We start from the raw sequence: 18,045 nt of genomic DNA, 5'->3' as shown, positions 1-18,045 counted from the left end.
TTTCAAAAATATCACATAGTAGCAATACATCCGACTTCAAATACAAATCAGAGTATTCCCCCAAATTCTGACACTCGAATAAATTCCAAACATTTCTAGCCCTATCATAATCAGTTTCCGATATATGTTCACAATTGAGTGTGTCATAAAACTGATTTTTTGTCGGAAGTAATGGATAATTCAATTTGTCGATGTCATCAACAAAACTATATGGAAATACACCTTTCTGTCTCATCAAATTGAATTTCTCAATTTATGGGAAATGTTTGTGCATCTCCAAACATTGATCGGAGGTCAAGTTTGCACCCAACTTCTCCAACGAATTAGTCATAAATTTATAACTATCGATAAATCTCATTTTGAGATAATTCTTCCTAACCACACCATCTTTATCGGTATAGCTGTGTGTAAAGAGATGCTTCGTGAAACATATATATATTTCTCTTTAGTTTGCGGGATAACATCAACTTTCTCTTTATTCCTATACAATTCTTTTATGAATAAATGACAATCATAACCACTTAAATTATGAAAAATGATAGGTATGAAGTTTGGTATTTTGAAATTTAAATTACATTTCGAGTGAGCGGCATGTGATCTTTTCTTTCCTGTGACATGACAATGATCTCTTACTTTGACTTCACCATCAGTAAATGCTTTATTACATATACCACAAGTTCTGGCTGCAGCAAACTGTTCTTCTTCTTCGACAGTTTGTGTATCCATTGGTTTAGGGTTTCTGAGATGATTTTCATGTATCTCTTTCAAATCATCTTCAATGCTACTCACAAATTTCTGAGCTGCATCTACACCCCTATATGTAACAAATTTTGACAAATCATCATTATATGAACACTTTATCAAATAAGCAAATGAATATGGGGCATGTTTGAATGTTTTAATCGTGTATGAACTTTCAGGATTTGGCTCATTCACATGAATCGGTTTAAGCACTGATTCAAAATCAGCATACACTACAAATGGCACCCTCATTTGTCTCTCAAAGTTTTCAAACATTAGTTTATTTTCCGCAACCATTCTACCATATTTATTGATCTTTAAATTAGTAGTTGGTGTTGTGGTACTAATGTGATTACAATCATACATATTATGACGTAAAAGCAATCTCTCATCAGAAAAATATATCAAACATCCGTCACAAAAATATTTTTTCTGTCTATGAGCTGATAGTTGATTAGAAACTAATCTTGAAAGATCTTTGATCCAACAATAGTGACCATTACCGGAGTCATCAGTTATAAACAACAAATTGACATGTCTCCGGAGTCTTCTCTGTGAGTATCGCAATGGACCAATCACTTCATACTTCATTTTACCCTTCTCAAATGTACTCTCTAAACCGTAAACATTAATTGAAATATCATTCCTATCTTCGAATCTTTCAATACTCTTATTATTAACTTCAACCGGAAAAATCCATACCTGTGACATCTAAAACAATGGAAAAATGTGGATATGACGTAAGTTCGGACACTCGACTATCTGCAGGATATAATGCTGATGTTATAGCCCAAGCAAAACAATATTGATCTTCATTACGAACATTCACAACAGCTTTCTTCCATTGAATACATTGAGGCAGCTTCACATATGAACGTCCTTCCAGTGGACTGTATTTATTAATGTTGACCTCGAGAAACAATATTTTTTCACAAGTCCAACCTGAATTATAAAAAAAAATATTACTATTCAATCTTATTGAAATTTTTAAAAAATAAATACCTGAGTCACGTTCCTGGAATTCAGTCGTTTGAGCCACAATTACATCACGGAATCCATCAAAAACAGCATTCAAATCTGAAGATTGGTCCACTATTTTATTTTGGGAATTAAATGACTTCGTGTCCCTCGATTCTTGAGTCTGAAGAATATAATTCCCAAAAACTTCCATATTCACCTTGATGCTTTTATGGATCCTGATGGCCGATTCCAGTAATTCAATGACCTTCTGCCTAATCTCATTGAAAAATGACATGTAGTCACTGGTTACAATCGAACTCTCCACCCTGTATGTAGCAATGCGGCAATTGAATGCATTCGTTATAATTTGAACACCGTCAGACAATTGAACACATGCATTATTTTTATGACTCATGGTTCTTCTGTGAGAATTCACTTGGGTCATAGGAATTGTCACATTACAACAATTGCACGTATACATAGGTGTTGCATTATCCACTCTCACCCGTTTCACTGCAGGCCCTCCTTGGCAACTCTGGAGCTGATGCCGACGAAGATTATCACTACGAGTGAAAGATTTACCACAGTCACAGGAATACATTTTATATAATAGTTCTCACTAACTCACTTGATGTAAACTGACATAGCCAACACTCGTACGCTTCTTAAATACACTCTGATAGGACCCGTCAAGACGTCATAGCCAACCCCACTTCTCAACTACATGCGCCAAGATTACCTCCCAACTGAATGCGATAACAGATGTCGATATACGAGCAAGCAGTGGTCGTTGCGGTCTCGGAGAGGGTAGACGTTAGGCAGACGGTCCTCGGATGCTATGGTGTCACCATCGATAGCGGGGCTAGAGCGATGCGTTACGTCACAACCTTCATCGCTTCGGGAGAGGTGAGGGCAGACCGATGAATACGCATTACTCTGCCACACGTCGTGGAGTGAACATGTCGCTCTCTAGCCGTTGAACGGTTATTGCTGTGACGTCACTCCACTACTAACTTGGTGCCCTCACACCGATGGAGCATTTATTACTTGGAGGATCTTCGAAGTATGCAGACGTATGTTTGTACATAGACAAACAAGCACATGATGAAACCCTGTACCGTGCATTCTCTTACACACACACATACACACACAAAATCTCATATGAAAAAAAAATCTGAACGATCCATGCACCAGACACTTCAAGGTCACAACGCCTTGACTTCACTGCACAACAAAAAAAAGCAAATAACACGTCATATTGGTGGGGGGAAGATTAGAACCGGGAAAAAATTTCTGAACGATCCATACACTACACCCTTCAAGGTCACATCACCTTGACTTCACCAAACAACAACCAATAAAAAAGCAATTAATACGTCATAGTGGTGGGGGGAGGCCGAGAATCAGCTGTAAACAACTACTATTATGGAATGACGCCCACTTTCGTCAGAAGAAGTAGCAGATCCTTCATTGTAGCATTGGACATTGTCATTGTCCACCACTGGGATGGGAAAAAGGATACACAAATGGAAAGTGCTAGAAGAGGAATACCTCAGCCTGCACAGGTATATTGCATTCGAGGTGAAAACAGGGCTGGAGGCGAAAAAGAAGAAACCAACGTTGATCGAACGTAAGTTTGATAAGAATATATTCAGGGAAGCCCTACTCTGTGCCACTCAGGGATACAGGATAGGCAACTATAATGAGTTAGCAGAAAAAATTGCGGCATCGCAAAACCTCGCCCACAACCATATTGGTGGACGTCTGAAATTGAAGGTTTTCGTAGAGATTGTAACTCCAGGAGAAGGCTCCTTGCCCGGTCAAGAACCCGGATAACCAACGCAGAAGAGTTGGAGAGACTTGAGAGAGAGTATGCGGCCAGTAAAACACGTTTCAAAACTGCCATCAAACGATCTAAAAGAAGAAAATGGAAGAAAGTGTGCGATCAGCTAGAATCTAGAAGATGACCCTTATGGTCAAGGATACCAGCTGGTAACGAAGCACATCAAACAACGAAGCGCACAATACAACATTGGAAAGGATGAAAAGTTCAGGAAGGCGAAAGAACTATTTCCGGAAAAGCGCGACAGGTGGAATAGAGAAGAACATATCCGAATAACAGAGAATGAAAAAATTTCAGCAGAAGAACTCAGCAATGCAGCAAACAGATTGAAGGCAGGAAGGCCCCTGGCCCGGACGGCAAAGAAGCCCTATAGCAATCATTCCAGAAGACTTCGCTGAAATAACGAACAGACCCTTAGAAACTCATAGCTTTCCAATTACTTGGAGAAAGGCTATAGTCATTCTCATTCCGAAGGGATTTCCCGGGGTGCAAGGAGTCCAAAAGTATAGAACTATATGCCTATTAGATGTTCTGGGCAAGTTATATGAACAAGTCATCAAAAAAAAACTGGAGGATGAGCTGGAGGAATGGAAGGAACTTTCACCCCGCCAATTTGGCTTAAGGACGGGGATGTGCACAGTAGATGCTGCAAGATTGGTGCTGGACCGTGCTATGGAAGGGCGGAAAAAATGGGCAACAATAATTCTGCTCGATGTGAAAAACGCATTCAATACGGCGACGTGGAGCAAAATAATTCAAAAACTCCGTCGAAAAGGAATCAGTCAGTATCTGGTGAACACTGTCGAAAGCTACTTATCTGCAAGGGAACTCACAATAGGAGGAAAAAGTTTTTTCATGTCACAAGGATTCGTACTGGGACCGTGTCTATGGAATGTGCTCTATGATGAAGTACTCCAAATGCGACTACCGGAAGGCTGCGAAACAGCCGCATACGCAGATGATCTGGTACTTATATCGAGAGCAGAGTCAGAAGAGGACATGAATGATAACACGAACGAAGCGCTGCTGGAAATCCATCAATGGATGAGAGCAAACGACCTGGTACTGACCCTGGAGAAAACAGAGGACGTTATACTTGGGGGTCCCATGAAGAGGAGCGGGATATTCTTCCATATAGGAGAACAACCCGTCACCTTAAAAGAGAGCGTGAAATACTTAGGCATATGGGGAACACATAAAACAAATAACGAAGAAGGCGGAGGCGTATACAACGGCATTATCAAAAATCATGCCAAATATTAGTGAGATGGGTAGCCAACGGAGGGCGATACTGAACGGTGTGGTTCAATCGGTACTGACTTATGGCGCGCCGATATGGTACCCAGTACTGAGGATACATGGACATAAAAATCTAATAACGAGCACCCAGAGACGTATGCTATTGAGGATTGCCAGCGCGTACCGGACCTCTTCCACAGAAGCCCTGTAGGTCCGATCGAACTACTGGCAGAAGAGTGGAAATATACAGTCGCAGGAGGGAGCAAGGCCAGAGGCAATTAAAAATAGAGGCAAGGACCGCCACGGTCAACAAGTGGCAAAACAGATGGGATAGTAACCAATCCGTCGGACAGTGGACAAAAGAGCTTATACCAGAAATAGCTCCATGGTTGAAATGCAACCACAGAAGACTGGACTATTACCTAACCCAGCTCCTAACTGGTCATGGGAGCTTTCGTACCTTCACCCACAGAATAGGAAAAAGCCCTGACGAAAGATGCGTATATTGTAATGAGAGAGACACCCCGGCGCACACTGTCTTCCAATGCCACAGATGGGAGAGAGAGCGCAGAAAACTCGAGATCGAAATGGGCACAACAATAACGCAGGCAAATATATTAGCGGAAATGTTGGAAAGCAGATCGAAGTTGAACATGCTGCACAACCAGGTGAAGAAAATAATGAAAAAAAAGAAAGGCGTGAAAGGGTTCTCCAAGGCTTGAGGCAGAGGGTAAGCTTGGTTAGATAATTTAGACAAGGCAGTTATACGCGATGTAGTCCACTCAGGATGATTCCACGTATAGGGCCAAACGGGGAGGTTTAGCTGGTAGGCGAGGCGAGGGTAACCTTGAATCCAGCACTACGTCTTTTGAAGATTTCCTCCAGAAAAAAAAAAAGTTGGGTTAGGTTAGGTCGGTTTAGGTCGTGTTAGGTTAAGTTTGGTTAGGTTGGGTCGTGTTAGGTTAGGTCTGGTTAGGGTAGGTCAGGTCAGGAGAGATTAGGTCTGGTTGGGTGAGATCAGATTAGGTTAGGTTAAGTTAGGTTAGGTAAGGTCAGGATAGATTAGGTGTGGTTGGGTTAGGTCAAGTGAGGTTAGGTTAGGTTAGGTTGGGTTGGGTCGTGTAAGGTTAGGTTGGGTCGGGTTAGGTTAGGTTGGGTCGTGTAAGGTTAGGTTAGGTCTGGTTAGGTCAGGTTGGATTAGGTGAGGTTAGGTTAGGTAAGATTAGGTTAGGTTACGTTAGGTCAGGTAAGAGCAGGTCAAGTCAGGTTAGAGCAGGTCAAGTCAGGTTAGGATAGTTCAGGTTAGAGCAGGTCAAGTCAGGTTAGGTTAGGTCACGTTGGGTTAGGTTAGGGTAGGTTAGGTTAGGGTAGGTTGGGTTAGGGTAGGTTGGGTTAGGTCATGTTAGTTTAGGTCGGATTAGGTCAGGTTAGGACGGGGTAGTTTGGGTCGGGTTTGGTTAGGTTGGGTTAGGTTATGTGAGGTTGAGCTGTGTTAGGTCAGGTCAGGTGAGGTCAGAATAGATTAGGTCTGGTCAGATCAGTTCAGGACAGATTTGGTCTGGTTGGGTTAGGTAAGGTTGGGTCAGGTCTGATCAGGTTAGGTAAGGTTAGAGCAGGTCAGGTTGAATTAATAATTAACCACCAACGATTAACAATACAACGCAAACTGTGACCGATTTTATAGATTCCATCAGCATCTCAACTCAAACCTCATACGAAGTGAACTTTGAGGAGAGATCCGCTGAATTGGAAAAAGATGTTCAAGAGTTGAATGACATAATAAATAATATGCTAATATCCATCAATACTCTTACCCAGGAAAATAAAATGTATCAACAGGAAATAGAGGATCTGAAAACGAAAATTAGGCTCCTTCATAGGGACGAATGGAAGGAAACAAGTCCTCCTGCACCTCTTTTTGAAGGGGGTCTCAAAACACCACAATTCGAAGTGAGACCAAATAAAATTGTCATTGTCAGTCATATTCGAGGAAGGAACTTTGGAATGCTCCTAAAAAAGCTGCTAGGAGCGGAATATATGGTGGAATCTATAGTAAAACCACATGCTATATAATGACTATGAGCTGGTACATACAGCTCTCAAAAATTCAAGAAATTTAACTAGAAACGACATGGTCATCCTTTGGCCCAATTCATGCAGTAGTAGCTTAGTTAGCGACTTTCTAGTACCAGTAAAAAATACACGACGCACTATTATCACAGAACCGTATCGTGCAAGTTCTGTAACGGTCTAAATTTACTTGTAAATATTGTAGATATTGTTCGTTTATTTACTATGGAATCGACAGAATTGTCATTTATTGATGACGAACTTTTCGTCACAGCTAGGGACACATCTGGTTTGTCAGTGTGCCCGACCTACATTTTCAAAGAAGTTGTTACGTTTCAATTTAGCACTAGATCAAACTGCTCTTATGTGACCTTTCAAAACCACTACCTTACCTTTTAAGATCTTTATTCAGAGGATATTAACAATGTAATTCAGTTACAAGTTCATTTTATTCATTTAACATCATAGTAATGGGAATCTTCCGTTCCATAGAAAACCATACCTGAAATGTATAAGAATAAATGTATGCTCCCTGACTAACTGCTTTGACCAGTACTTACGCGTTCTCCTATTGCCAATCGACGTTGGAGATCCGAAATTCCTCGCTAGGTTGAAATAGTTGTTATTGTTTGTTTCTCAGTTTTCTTCACCTATCATTTTTTTTCAGCCGTTGTCTGCCGTATTCCCTATACCTTTCCGAGAATATCTCTTGCATAGATTGTTATTCATCACTTCCAGAAGGTTTACTGACATATTAGAGCCATATCGCCTGAAAAACAATATTAGTTACCTCTGGGTTTCTGAATACTGTTTGATATTTTCGGTAAATATTCTGCATAATATGAATGCTCTAATATTTGTACTGAAAGGGAAGGTTATGGCGACTTACCTTATATGTTTCTATTCCATCGCATGAATAAGGATTGGTAAATAGTTGAAAATAGGTTGGAACAATATATTTTGTAAATATTCGTAAACAAGGTTAAGAGACAGCTGTTGGTTGACATCTGCCGAACTTTCGTAGTGTCGTTCCGTCGACTTACACCGAACTAGTTCTACAGTTGTTCACGGGTGAGGGATTGATCGGTTACTCAAGTTGTCAAGGGTTGTTTTAGGGTTGCATTGCTTTGAGAAGGAGTTTTGATGGGTCATGGACTTGTTGATGATGTATCAAGTGGCTGTGGAGGAATTGTTAGATTTATGATGTTGTGCACAGCGCCCCCTTGGTGCTTGTAGTGTAGATTGGATGCACTGTGGCAACAACTGGTTAGCTGTCAGATGTGGCATTCTCTTAGTATTTGGAAGTTAGCCTTCGGTGAGCTTGGTTCGGAGTTCAAAGGGTATCATCAGACTGATTGTAGGATATATTTGGTTGTATTTGTGCCATCCTTCACGGGGATTATTTCTACAAGTCAGGATTGTATAGTGGAAGACTGATTGGTCATTTTGGTGTGGATATTTGCAGTCGGAAACTTAAGCTCTTTTGAGGATTTGTGGTGGATACCGAACTCGTGCCAGGTGGAAGGATTTCCGAAATTAGGTATGTCTGAATCACTGTCGCATCTCTCATGTGATCTTAGCTATGATATCACTTCTTCAATTCTACAACCTTCGTTTCTCGTCTCTAGATTCATAAGAAACAGAAGGCCCTCAGTCACTCATCAAGTCCCAGCAGGACTTCCGTGCAGAACACCGCACACGAAGAATCGTATAGAAAACCCCTTGGCCAGGGTAAGAATTTTACCATTAAATGTGTTTAAAATGATTTTAGTAATTTCTGATTCCATCGTTGTCATTCAAGTGAATATTAGTTTTGAAGAGAGGTTTCAACACTCATTCAATTTTCTTGATTTTTACGGATCATATGGTTATACAGGGCACCCAAAAATATACTCTTGTTATCTTGCTACTTTGCTTGATGAAAATATACCAGGGGTATTGATTAGTCAAATAGTCCTATTGAATGGGGGTTGAATCTCACCTTGTTTCATCTGATTCTGATTGAGAATTTTCTTCCGTAGGGTTTTTCTTCCTGTTTTTCTTCCTGTTTTTCTTCCTGTTTTTCTTCCTGTTTTTCTTCCTGTTTTTCTTCCTGTTTTTCTTCCTGTTTTTCTTCCTGTTTTCCTTCCTGTTTTTCTTCCTGCTTTTCTTCCTGCTTTTTTTTGTCTTCGTCAAGGGTTCCTGTTTTCCTTTATTTTCTTTCTGGATCTTATTTGGTGATCCATTACTGGTCCAGCTTGTCGTGCCCTACAGGGTGATCTATCTTGGTGGTGCTACAGGGTGATCCATCTCCGCCGTACTACAGGGTGATCCACCGGTGCTACAGGGTGATCTATCTTGGTGGTGCTACAGGGTGATCCATCTCCGGTGCTACAGGGTGATCCATCTCCGCCATACTACAGGGTAGCCTAACACCATATACCGGGTGGCCCAAAAGGAGCACGCAAGTTATAATTGATTTAATTGAATATTTGTGATATACTGAGATATTTGAATAATTGTTGCCCTTATGTTTACTGATACCTGTTGATATAGTGTTTGTTTATCGTTTATTGATTAAGAGTTTGTTATTGATACCTGATTGACATAGATATTTGTGAAACGGGAATTGAGGTATATTCTTCCTTTCACGATTGCTGATTGACACCGATGCGCCTACGCCTGAGCTCACGCGACGCAAACGAGTTTGTCTTACCATCCGATACTAGTATTTACGATTTCACCTACTCAATTTTCGTGGTAGTTTTACTCGACGTATTGTAGTTTTTTTTTGAGCGTCGTTACTACCGTAATTTATGGCTGATTGAATTCGTGGTTAGATACACCGCGCTCTTGTATGGACATTTGAACATCGCGTAGTAGTGTGAATATTGCATTGTTGTCTTAGAAGCGTTGTTGGTTAATCCATGTAAGTTAGGATTACTGAATAAATCATATTGGGGATTTTTATCTTTTATTTCCAATATTAATTGGTAAGTTATTGATATTGTGAGTTACTTAGGGTATCTGGAGGATTAAATTTACCTGGCGCCCATTAAGATCTATTTGAAATTTGCTAAGTTGTTTAACCCACTCCCGTCTCCACTGTTTAGCTTAGCCGCGGATACCCATCTGTCTTATTTGTTACCGACAGATGATTTAGTCCCCTCTTGTGGTTTGTGAGGTGACATTTTGGCGCCCAACGTGGGGCACTTAAAAGAAGGTTTTTTTTTTGCGTTTTGGCGTTAGTAGGTGACTTTTGGAAACTTTGGAAAAATATAAATATTTTTTTTTTAATTGATACCACTCTAGTAGAATAGCGTTATGGCAAGAAGACTGGTAATAAATCGTCTTGATAAAGACGAACTGACCTATGAATTAGCATATCGGGGCGTAGCATCTGGCACTTGTGAGGAAATGAGACATCGTTTGGTTCAAGTAATGCAGATGGAAAGGTACGGCGAGAGTCTTCGATATCCTTCATATCCATTCACTTTCGAGGAAGATGAGGCTGCAATCAGAGGGAAACTAGATGATATCAGAAGGCTGATTGATGACATAACCGATTCTGGAACGAGTAGCGGGGCAATGAAACTTCAGACCAAGCTAGCACATGTGTTGAATCGTATAGACAATATGGACCCAGATAAGGATAAGGACAAAGAAACCCGGAAATCCGAACTCCTGGGTTTGGCTCTGTCGTTGATGGACGAATTTTCACATAAAGTTGACAGCAGCAAGAGAAGTGATACGAAGCGTGTGCCGGTTGCACTATATCAATTAGAAAGCAGATTGGGAGCGCAATCATTCCATGCTAACTTAGGAGCAGTTGCTCGATCGTCTCTGACGGAAGATCCAGTCTTTGACCCATACTCAACCAGTAAAATGATTCCGCCTTATAAATGGAATCTGAAGAAGTTTTCTGGAGATGGTAAAGGAATGTCGGTGACAGCATTTTTCGAGGGAATAGAGGAGTTGAGACTAGCGCGACATGTCCCCAACGCTGTTTTGTTGGACTCAGGTGTGGACCTTTTTGCTGACAAGGCGTATCAATTTTATAAAGATTGTCGGAATCGAGTATCGACCTGGGAAGAACTAGTGGAAGAGTTTCGAGAAGAATATCTCTCTGCCAATCATTCTGACGCATTGTTCGAAGAATTGCAGAAAAGGACTCAACACCACTCAGAAACCATCGGAGTTTATCTTGCAGTGATGTCAAGCTACTTCAGCCGCCTAGGTTGCCCAATGACAGAGGAAGCTAAGCTGAACATAGTTATGAAGAATTTACATCCCTTTTACCAAGACAGATTACGTGAACCCTTACCCACAACCATTTCAGAACTTCGCTCGGTATGTCGAAGAATGGAAGCCAGAAGGGACATAATCAATAGCTACGTAGAACCATCAGCACGTCGTGGCAACGTGATAGAGAAGGATTTGGCTTTCGTAGAGGTCACCAAGGAATTGAATGCCTTAGAGATAGCAACGGCACGAATTCCGTCGAACAATCAGTCGAAGGAGATAGTATGTTTCCGATGCGATCAACCCGGACATCGTGCTATAGGATGTGCTCTACCGAAGCAACTGGAATGCTACAGATGTAAGAGAAAAGGGTATACCGTTCGTAATTGTCCAAACTGCTCCGTGTCGGGAAACGACAAGCGACGCCTTTGAATCGTCGAGGGGAAGGCGCTCGCAAATTGCACTCGGCGACTGCTATTCAACCAATCCTTGATTATATTCTGGATCACGCCGAAAACGATGAGAGACCCTACCTTAAAGTTGAAGTCTTGGGGCGTAGTTTACTGGGGTTATTAGACTCAGGTGCCTCAGCCACTATCTTGGGACACCCAGGTTGGCAAATCGTAAAAGATTTGGTACATTTGAATTCAGCAAAGAGAATTAGTTGCACTGTTGCCAATGGTCAAGTATGTGAAAGTATAGGAGAATGTGAAGTGCCATTTTGTTTAAGAGGCAAGCTGAAATTAATTCGAGTTTTAGTGGTTCCTGATGTCCCTCATCACTTAATTTTGGGAACGAATTTCTGGAGAGCAATGGGAGTGGTTCCGAATCTGAGGCACAACGAGTGGAAATTTTCTGAGGAAATTTGCTATCTGAACGCATTGGACCATCTTCGAGGACAAACAGTTTTATCACCATTGGAAGAGGCCCGGCTAAACGCTGTAGTAGAGAAGAACAAGGAGCTCATGGGGAATAATTTAGGCTGTACGAATCTAGCTGAACATGTCATCGTGACCAACTCACCACCCATCAAGCAGCGTTATTATCCAGTGTCGCCTATTATTCAACAACATATTGATCGAGAACTAACAGAGATGTTGAAGAACGATATTATCGAGAAGTCGAATAGTGGCTGGTCGTCACCGGTTCTTCTCGTTAAGAAGAAAGATGGGAGCTACCGCTTTTGCGTTGATTACAGAAAACTAAATTCGGTAACGGAACGAGACAGCTACCCTCTCCCATATGTTTCCCACACGCTCGATAAATTGAAAAATGCACATTATTTATCCTCTCTTGATATCAAGTCTGCGTATTGGCAAGTTCCTGTGGCGGAAAAGTCGAGACCGTATACAGCGTTTACCGTTCCTGGGCGTGGTTTGTTCCAATTTAAAAGGATGCCGTTCGGATTACATAATTCACCAGCAACGTGGCAGAGGTTGATCGATACCGTCCTAGGACCTGAACTAGAACCACACGTCTTCGTCTATTTGGATGATGTAGTGATCGTTACCCAAACTCTGGAGGAACATCTGACAATTCTTGATGAAGTTTTCCGCAGATTGAGAGAAGCAAATCTCACTGTTAGCTTCGAAAAGTGTCAATTTTGTAGGCCAGAAATGAAGTATTTGGGATACGTTGTAGATAGAAATGGGTTGCATGTCGACCCCGATAAAGTCAAGGCTATGTTGCAGCTTCCTAGACCAGAATCGGTAAAAGATGTCAGGAGACTGGTGGGTACTTTTTCCTGGTACAGGAGATTCATACCTGAGTTTGCATCCATCGTTTCTCCACTCACATCGCTGCTGAAAAAGGGTAGAAAGTTTGATTGGACCGAAACTTGCGATATCGCTTTTCAGAAGATGAAGGAACGTCTTATATCAGCACCAGTCTTGAGCTGTCCGGATTATTCCCTCCCATTTGTTCTGCAAACAGACGCCTCGGCATTTGGAATTGGCGCTGTTCTCACTCAGACTCGCGAGGATGAGGACGTAGTAATTTGCTATTTGAGTAGATCATTGACGAAACAAGAGCGCAATTTTTCTACTACAGAAAGGGAATGCTTGGCCGTGCTGTGGGCGATTGAAAAACTGCGACCTTATTTAGAAGCTATTCCGTTCACCGTAATAACCGATCACTATTCCTTGGTCTGGTTACAGAATTTGAAAGATCCATCAGGACGACTGGCAAGATGGGCAGTCCGCATGCAGCAATATGACTTCAAAATTGTTCACAGGAAAGGGAAGGATCACATCGTTCCTGACACCCTTTCTCGATCGGTCCCAGTCATTGATGCCATCAACCAGCAGGTGAAAGAAGAGATTTTGGACAAGTGGTACCTGCGCGTGAAAGATCGAGTGAGTTTACAACCCGAAAAATACCCCAATTGGAGATTCTCTCAGGGATCACTCTACAAGTACGTCAAACCGTGTTACGTGGAATTAGAAGACCAAACCGACGTTTGGAAGTTAGTTGTACCAAAAGCGGATCGGAAGAAAATTCTTATTGAAGCTCATGCAGACCCGACCTCAGGACATCAAGGAATATTCAAAACCTACCATCGTATCAGGGAAAGGCATTATTGGCCAAAGATGAAATCTGACGTGTCGAAGTTTGTTCGAAATTGTTCCACTTGTTCCGCCTATAAACCCGACCTCAGAGGACCAAATGGACTAATGACTCCACAACCGAAAGTGACCCGGCCATGGGAAATGATCGCCAGTGATATCATGGGACCCTTACCTAGATCTACAAAAGGCAATAAATTTATCTTAGTCGTAACAGATTACTTTAGCAAGTTTTCATTAGTCTTTCCGCTAAGATCGTCAACAGCAGAAATCATCATAAGGAAGATCGAAGAGGAAGTTTTTCTGGTATATGGAGTTCCCCGAATTCTTTTGTGCGATAATGGGCCGCAATACCGATCTCGACAGATGAGAAAACTCGTGGAAGAATATAAGGTGAAAATTAGGTATAATGCCCATTATCATCCTCAGGCAAACCCGACTGAACGAGTGAACAGAACATTGAAGTCAATGTTGGCTATGTATGTGTCCGATAATCACAGGACCTGGGATTTCAACTTACCCAAGCTATCATGCGCCTTGAGAACGGCTCGACATGAGACGACTAACCACACTCCATATTTCGTGAATTTCGGCCGCTCAATGGTTTTGTGCGGAGAGGAGATCTCTCGGAGGAAAAATCTATTGGTTGATAGTGAACCTGCTGAAGATTCGAGGCCTGAAGGATTCAGAAAACTCTTTGAGGAGATAAGGAAAAGGTTAGATGTGGCTGCTCGAAAGAATGAAAAAACTTATAACCTTCGAAGAAGGAGTGAAGAATTTTGGCCAAATCAACCCGTTTGGAGGAAGAATTTTGTGGTATCAGAGGCGGACAAATATTTTAGTGCTAAGCTAGCGCCAAGATTTGTCGGGCCTTTTTATATTAAAAAAAGGGTATCCCCGTGGACATATGAATTAAGAGATGAAGACGGTAATTATAAGGGGATATGGAATGCGAAAGACCTAAAGTCAGCTAGCGCTGATGAAAATTTACGCTAGTAAATTTTCTTGAGGCAAGGGGGGAATTGTAACGGTCTAAATTTACTTGTAAATATTGTAGATATTGTTCGTTTATTTACTATGGAATCGACAGAATTGTCATTTATTGATGACGAACTTTTCGTCACAGCTAGGGACACATCTGGTTTGTCAGTGTGCCCGACCTACATTTTCAAAGAAGTTGTTACGTTTCAATTTAGCACTAGATCAAACTGCTCTTATGTGACCTTTCAAAACCACTACCTTACCTTTTAAGATCTTTATTCAGAGGATATTAACAATGTAATTCAGTTACAAGTTCATTTTATTCATTTAACATCATAGTAATGGGAATCTTCCGTTCCATAGAAAACCATACCTGAAATGTATAAGAATAAATGTATGCTCCCTGACTAACTGCTTTGACCAGTACTTACGCGTTCTCCTATTGCCAATCGACGTTGGAGATCCGAAATTCCTCGCTAGGTTGAAATAGTTGTTATTGTTTGTTTCTCAGTTTTCTTCACCTATCATTTTTTTTCAGCCGTTGTCTGCCGTATTCCCTATACCTTTCCGAGAATATCTCTTGCATAGATTGTTATTCATCACTTCCAGAAGGTTTACTGACATATTAGAGCCATATCGCCTGAAAAACAATATTAGTTACCTCTGGGTTTCTGAATACTGTTTGATATTTTCGGTAAATATTCTGCATAATATGAATGCTCTAATATTTGTACTGAAAGGGAAGGTTATGGCGACTTACCTTATATGTTTCTATTCCATCGCATGAATAAGGATTGGTAAATAGTTGAAAATAGGTTGGAACAATATATTTTGTAAATATTCGTAAACAAGGTTAAGAGACAGCTGTTGGTTGACATCTGCCGAACTTTCGTAGTGTCGTTCCGTCGACTTACACCGAACTAGTTCTACAGTTGTTCACGGGTGAGGGATTGATCGGTTACTCAAGTTGTCAAGGGTTGTTTTAGGGTTGCATTGCTTTGAGAAGGAGTTTTGATGGGTCATGGACTTGTTGATGATGTATCAAGTGGCTGTGGAGGAATTGTTAGATTTATGATGTTGTGCACAGCGCCCCCTTGGTGCTTGTAGTGTAGATTGGATGCACTGTGGCAACAACTGGTTAGCTGTCAGATGTGGCATTCTCTTAGTATTTGGAAGTTAGCCTTCGGTGAGCTTGGTTCGGAGTTCAAAGGGTATCATCAGACTGATTGTAGGATATATTTGGTTGTATTTGTGCCATCCTTCACGGGGATTATTTCTACAAGTCAGGATTGTATAGTGGAAGACTGATTGGTCATTTTGGTGTGGATATTTGCAGTCGGAAACTTAAGCTCTTTTGAGGATTTGTGGTGGATACCGAACTCGTGCCAGGTGGAAGGATTTCCGAAATTAGGTATGTCTGAATCACTGTCGCATCTCTCATGTGATCTTAGCTATGATATCACTTCTTCAATTCTACAACCTTCGTTTCTCGTCTCTAGATTCATAAGAAACAGAAGGCCCTCAGTCACTCATCAAGTCCCAGCAGGACTTCCGTGCAGAACACCGCACACGAAGAATCGTATAGAAAACCCCTTGGCCAGGGTAAGAATTTTACCATTAAATGTGTTTAAAATGATTTTAGTAATTTCTGATTCCATCGTTGTCATTCAAGTGAATATTAGTTTTGAAGAGAGGTTTCAACACTCATTCAATTTTCTTGATTTTTACGGATCATATGGTTATACAGGGCACCCAAAAATATACTCTTGTTATCTTGCTACTTTGCTTGATGAAAATATACCAGGGGTATTGATTAGTCAAATAGTCCTATTGAATGGGGGTTGAATCTCACCTTGTTTCATCTGATTCTGATTGAGAATTTTCTTCCGTAGGGTTTTTCTTCCTGTTTTTCTTCCTGTTTTTCTTCCTGTTTTTCTTCCTGTTTTTCTTCCTGTTTTTCTTCCTGTTTTTCTTCCTGTTTTTCTTCCTGTTTTCCTTCCTGTTTTTCTTCCTGCTTTTCTTCCTGCTTTTTTTTGTCTTCGTCAAGGGTTCCTGTTTTCCTTTATTTTCTTTCTGGATCTTATTTGGTGATCCATTACTGGTCCAGCTTGTCGTGCCCTACAGGGTGATCTATCTTGGTGGTGCTACAGGGTGATCCATCTCCGCCGTACTACAGGGTGATCCACCGGTGCTACAGGGTGATCTATCTTGGTGGTGCTACAGGGTGATCCATCTCCGGTGCTACAGGGTGATCCATCTCCGCCATACTACAGGGTAGCCTAACACCATATACCGGGTGGCCCAAAAGGAGCACGCAAGTTATAATTGATTTAATTGAATATTTGTGATATACTGAGATATTTGAATAATTGTTGCCCTTATGTTTATTGATACCTGTTGATATAGTGTTTGTTTATCGTTTATTGATTAAGAGTTTGTTATTGATACCTGATTGACATAGATATTTGTGAAACGGGAATTGAGGTATATTCTTCCTTTCACGATTGCTGATTGACACCGATGCGCCTACGCCTGAGCTCACGCGACGCAAACGAGTTTGTCTTACCATCCGATACTAGTATTTACGATTTCACCTACTCAATTTTCGTGGTAGTTTTACTCGACGTATTGTAGTTTTTTTTTGAGCGTCGTTACTACCGTAATTTATGGCTGATTGAATTCGTGGTTAGATACACCGCGCTCTTGTATGGACATTTGAACATCGCGTAGTAGTGTGAATATTGCATTGTTGTCTTAGAAGCGTTGTTGGTTAATCCATGTAAGTTAGGATTACTGAATAAATCATATTGGGGATTTTTATCTTTTATTTCCAATATTAATTGGTAAGTTATTGATATTGTGAGTTACTTAGGGTATCTGGAGGATTAAATTTACCTGGCGCCCATTAAGATCTATTTGAAATTTGCTAAGTTGTTTAACCCACTCCCGTCTCCACTGTTTAGCTTAGCCGCGGATACCCATCTGTCTTATTTGTTACCGACAGATGATTTAGTCCCCTCTTGTGGTTTGTGAGGTGACAGTTCTTCTCCAATAAACAATATTATTTACGAAAATAACCTTGAGCTTCGCAAAGCAGCTCACCAGGCAAAATTGGAACATTGCCTTCTCGACTGTAACAATATTTTGAGAAAAAGTAATTACATAAATTCAACAAATTTAAACAATTGAGGAAAATATTTTTTATGCAAGGCAATCAAAAATATTATACTCAACTCCGAATTCCATTCGCTCTGTCTAGATAGAATCTCTATACCAGGTACACTGATATATTCGTCTGAAGCAAAATAATCTAAAAGGAGCGAAAATAGTACTTCTAATCCAGTTTGCCCATCATCGTCATTATCGGAACACAATAATCAAAGAATTGAAAATTCCCCCGCTCCTTTTTAGATCCAACACAACCTG

General features: G+C 40.9%; 1 protein-coding gene across 2 annotated transcripts; it reads left to right on the top strand.

The window, feature by feature from the left end:
- The first annotated feature begins 7,046 nt into the window (after nt 1–7,046).
- On the top strand, nt 7,047–11,506 carry LOC141480967 (uncharacterized). 2 transcript variants are annotated; one of them, XM_074171741.1, is made up of 3 exons: nt 7,047–8,393; nt 8,482–8,584; nt 8,875–11,506. In XM_074171741.1, the coding sequence occupies exon 3, from the start codon at nt 10,157–10,159 to the stop codon at nt 11,504–11,506; it is 1,350 nt and encodes a 449-aa protein (XP_074027842.1). In that variant the 5' UTR covers nt 7,047–8,393; nt 8,482–8,584; nt 8,875–10,156. The 2 variants fall into 2 exon arrangements, with proteins under 2 accessions (XP_074027842.1, XP_074027841.1); XM_074171740.1 differs by having other exon boundaries at nt 7,047–8,584.
- The last annotated feature ends 6,539 nt before the right edge of the window (nt 11,507–18,045 follow it).

The sequence above is a fragment of the Leptinotarsa decemlineata genome, unplaced genomic scaffold, assembly GCF_025532065.1.
Source record: "Leptinotarsa decemlineata unplaced genomic scaffold, Ldec_3_MD MMD2_tig00000035_RagTag_RagTag, whole genome shotgun sequence".
NCBI lineage: Eukaryota > Metazoa > Arthropoda > Insecta > Coleoptera > Chrysomelidae > Leptinotarsa > Leptinotarsa decemlineata.
Note: the sequence above shows the minus strand (reverse complement) of the source record. Positions and strands in the feature narration are given on the sequence as shown.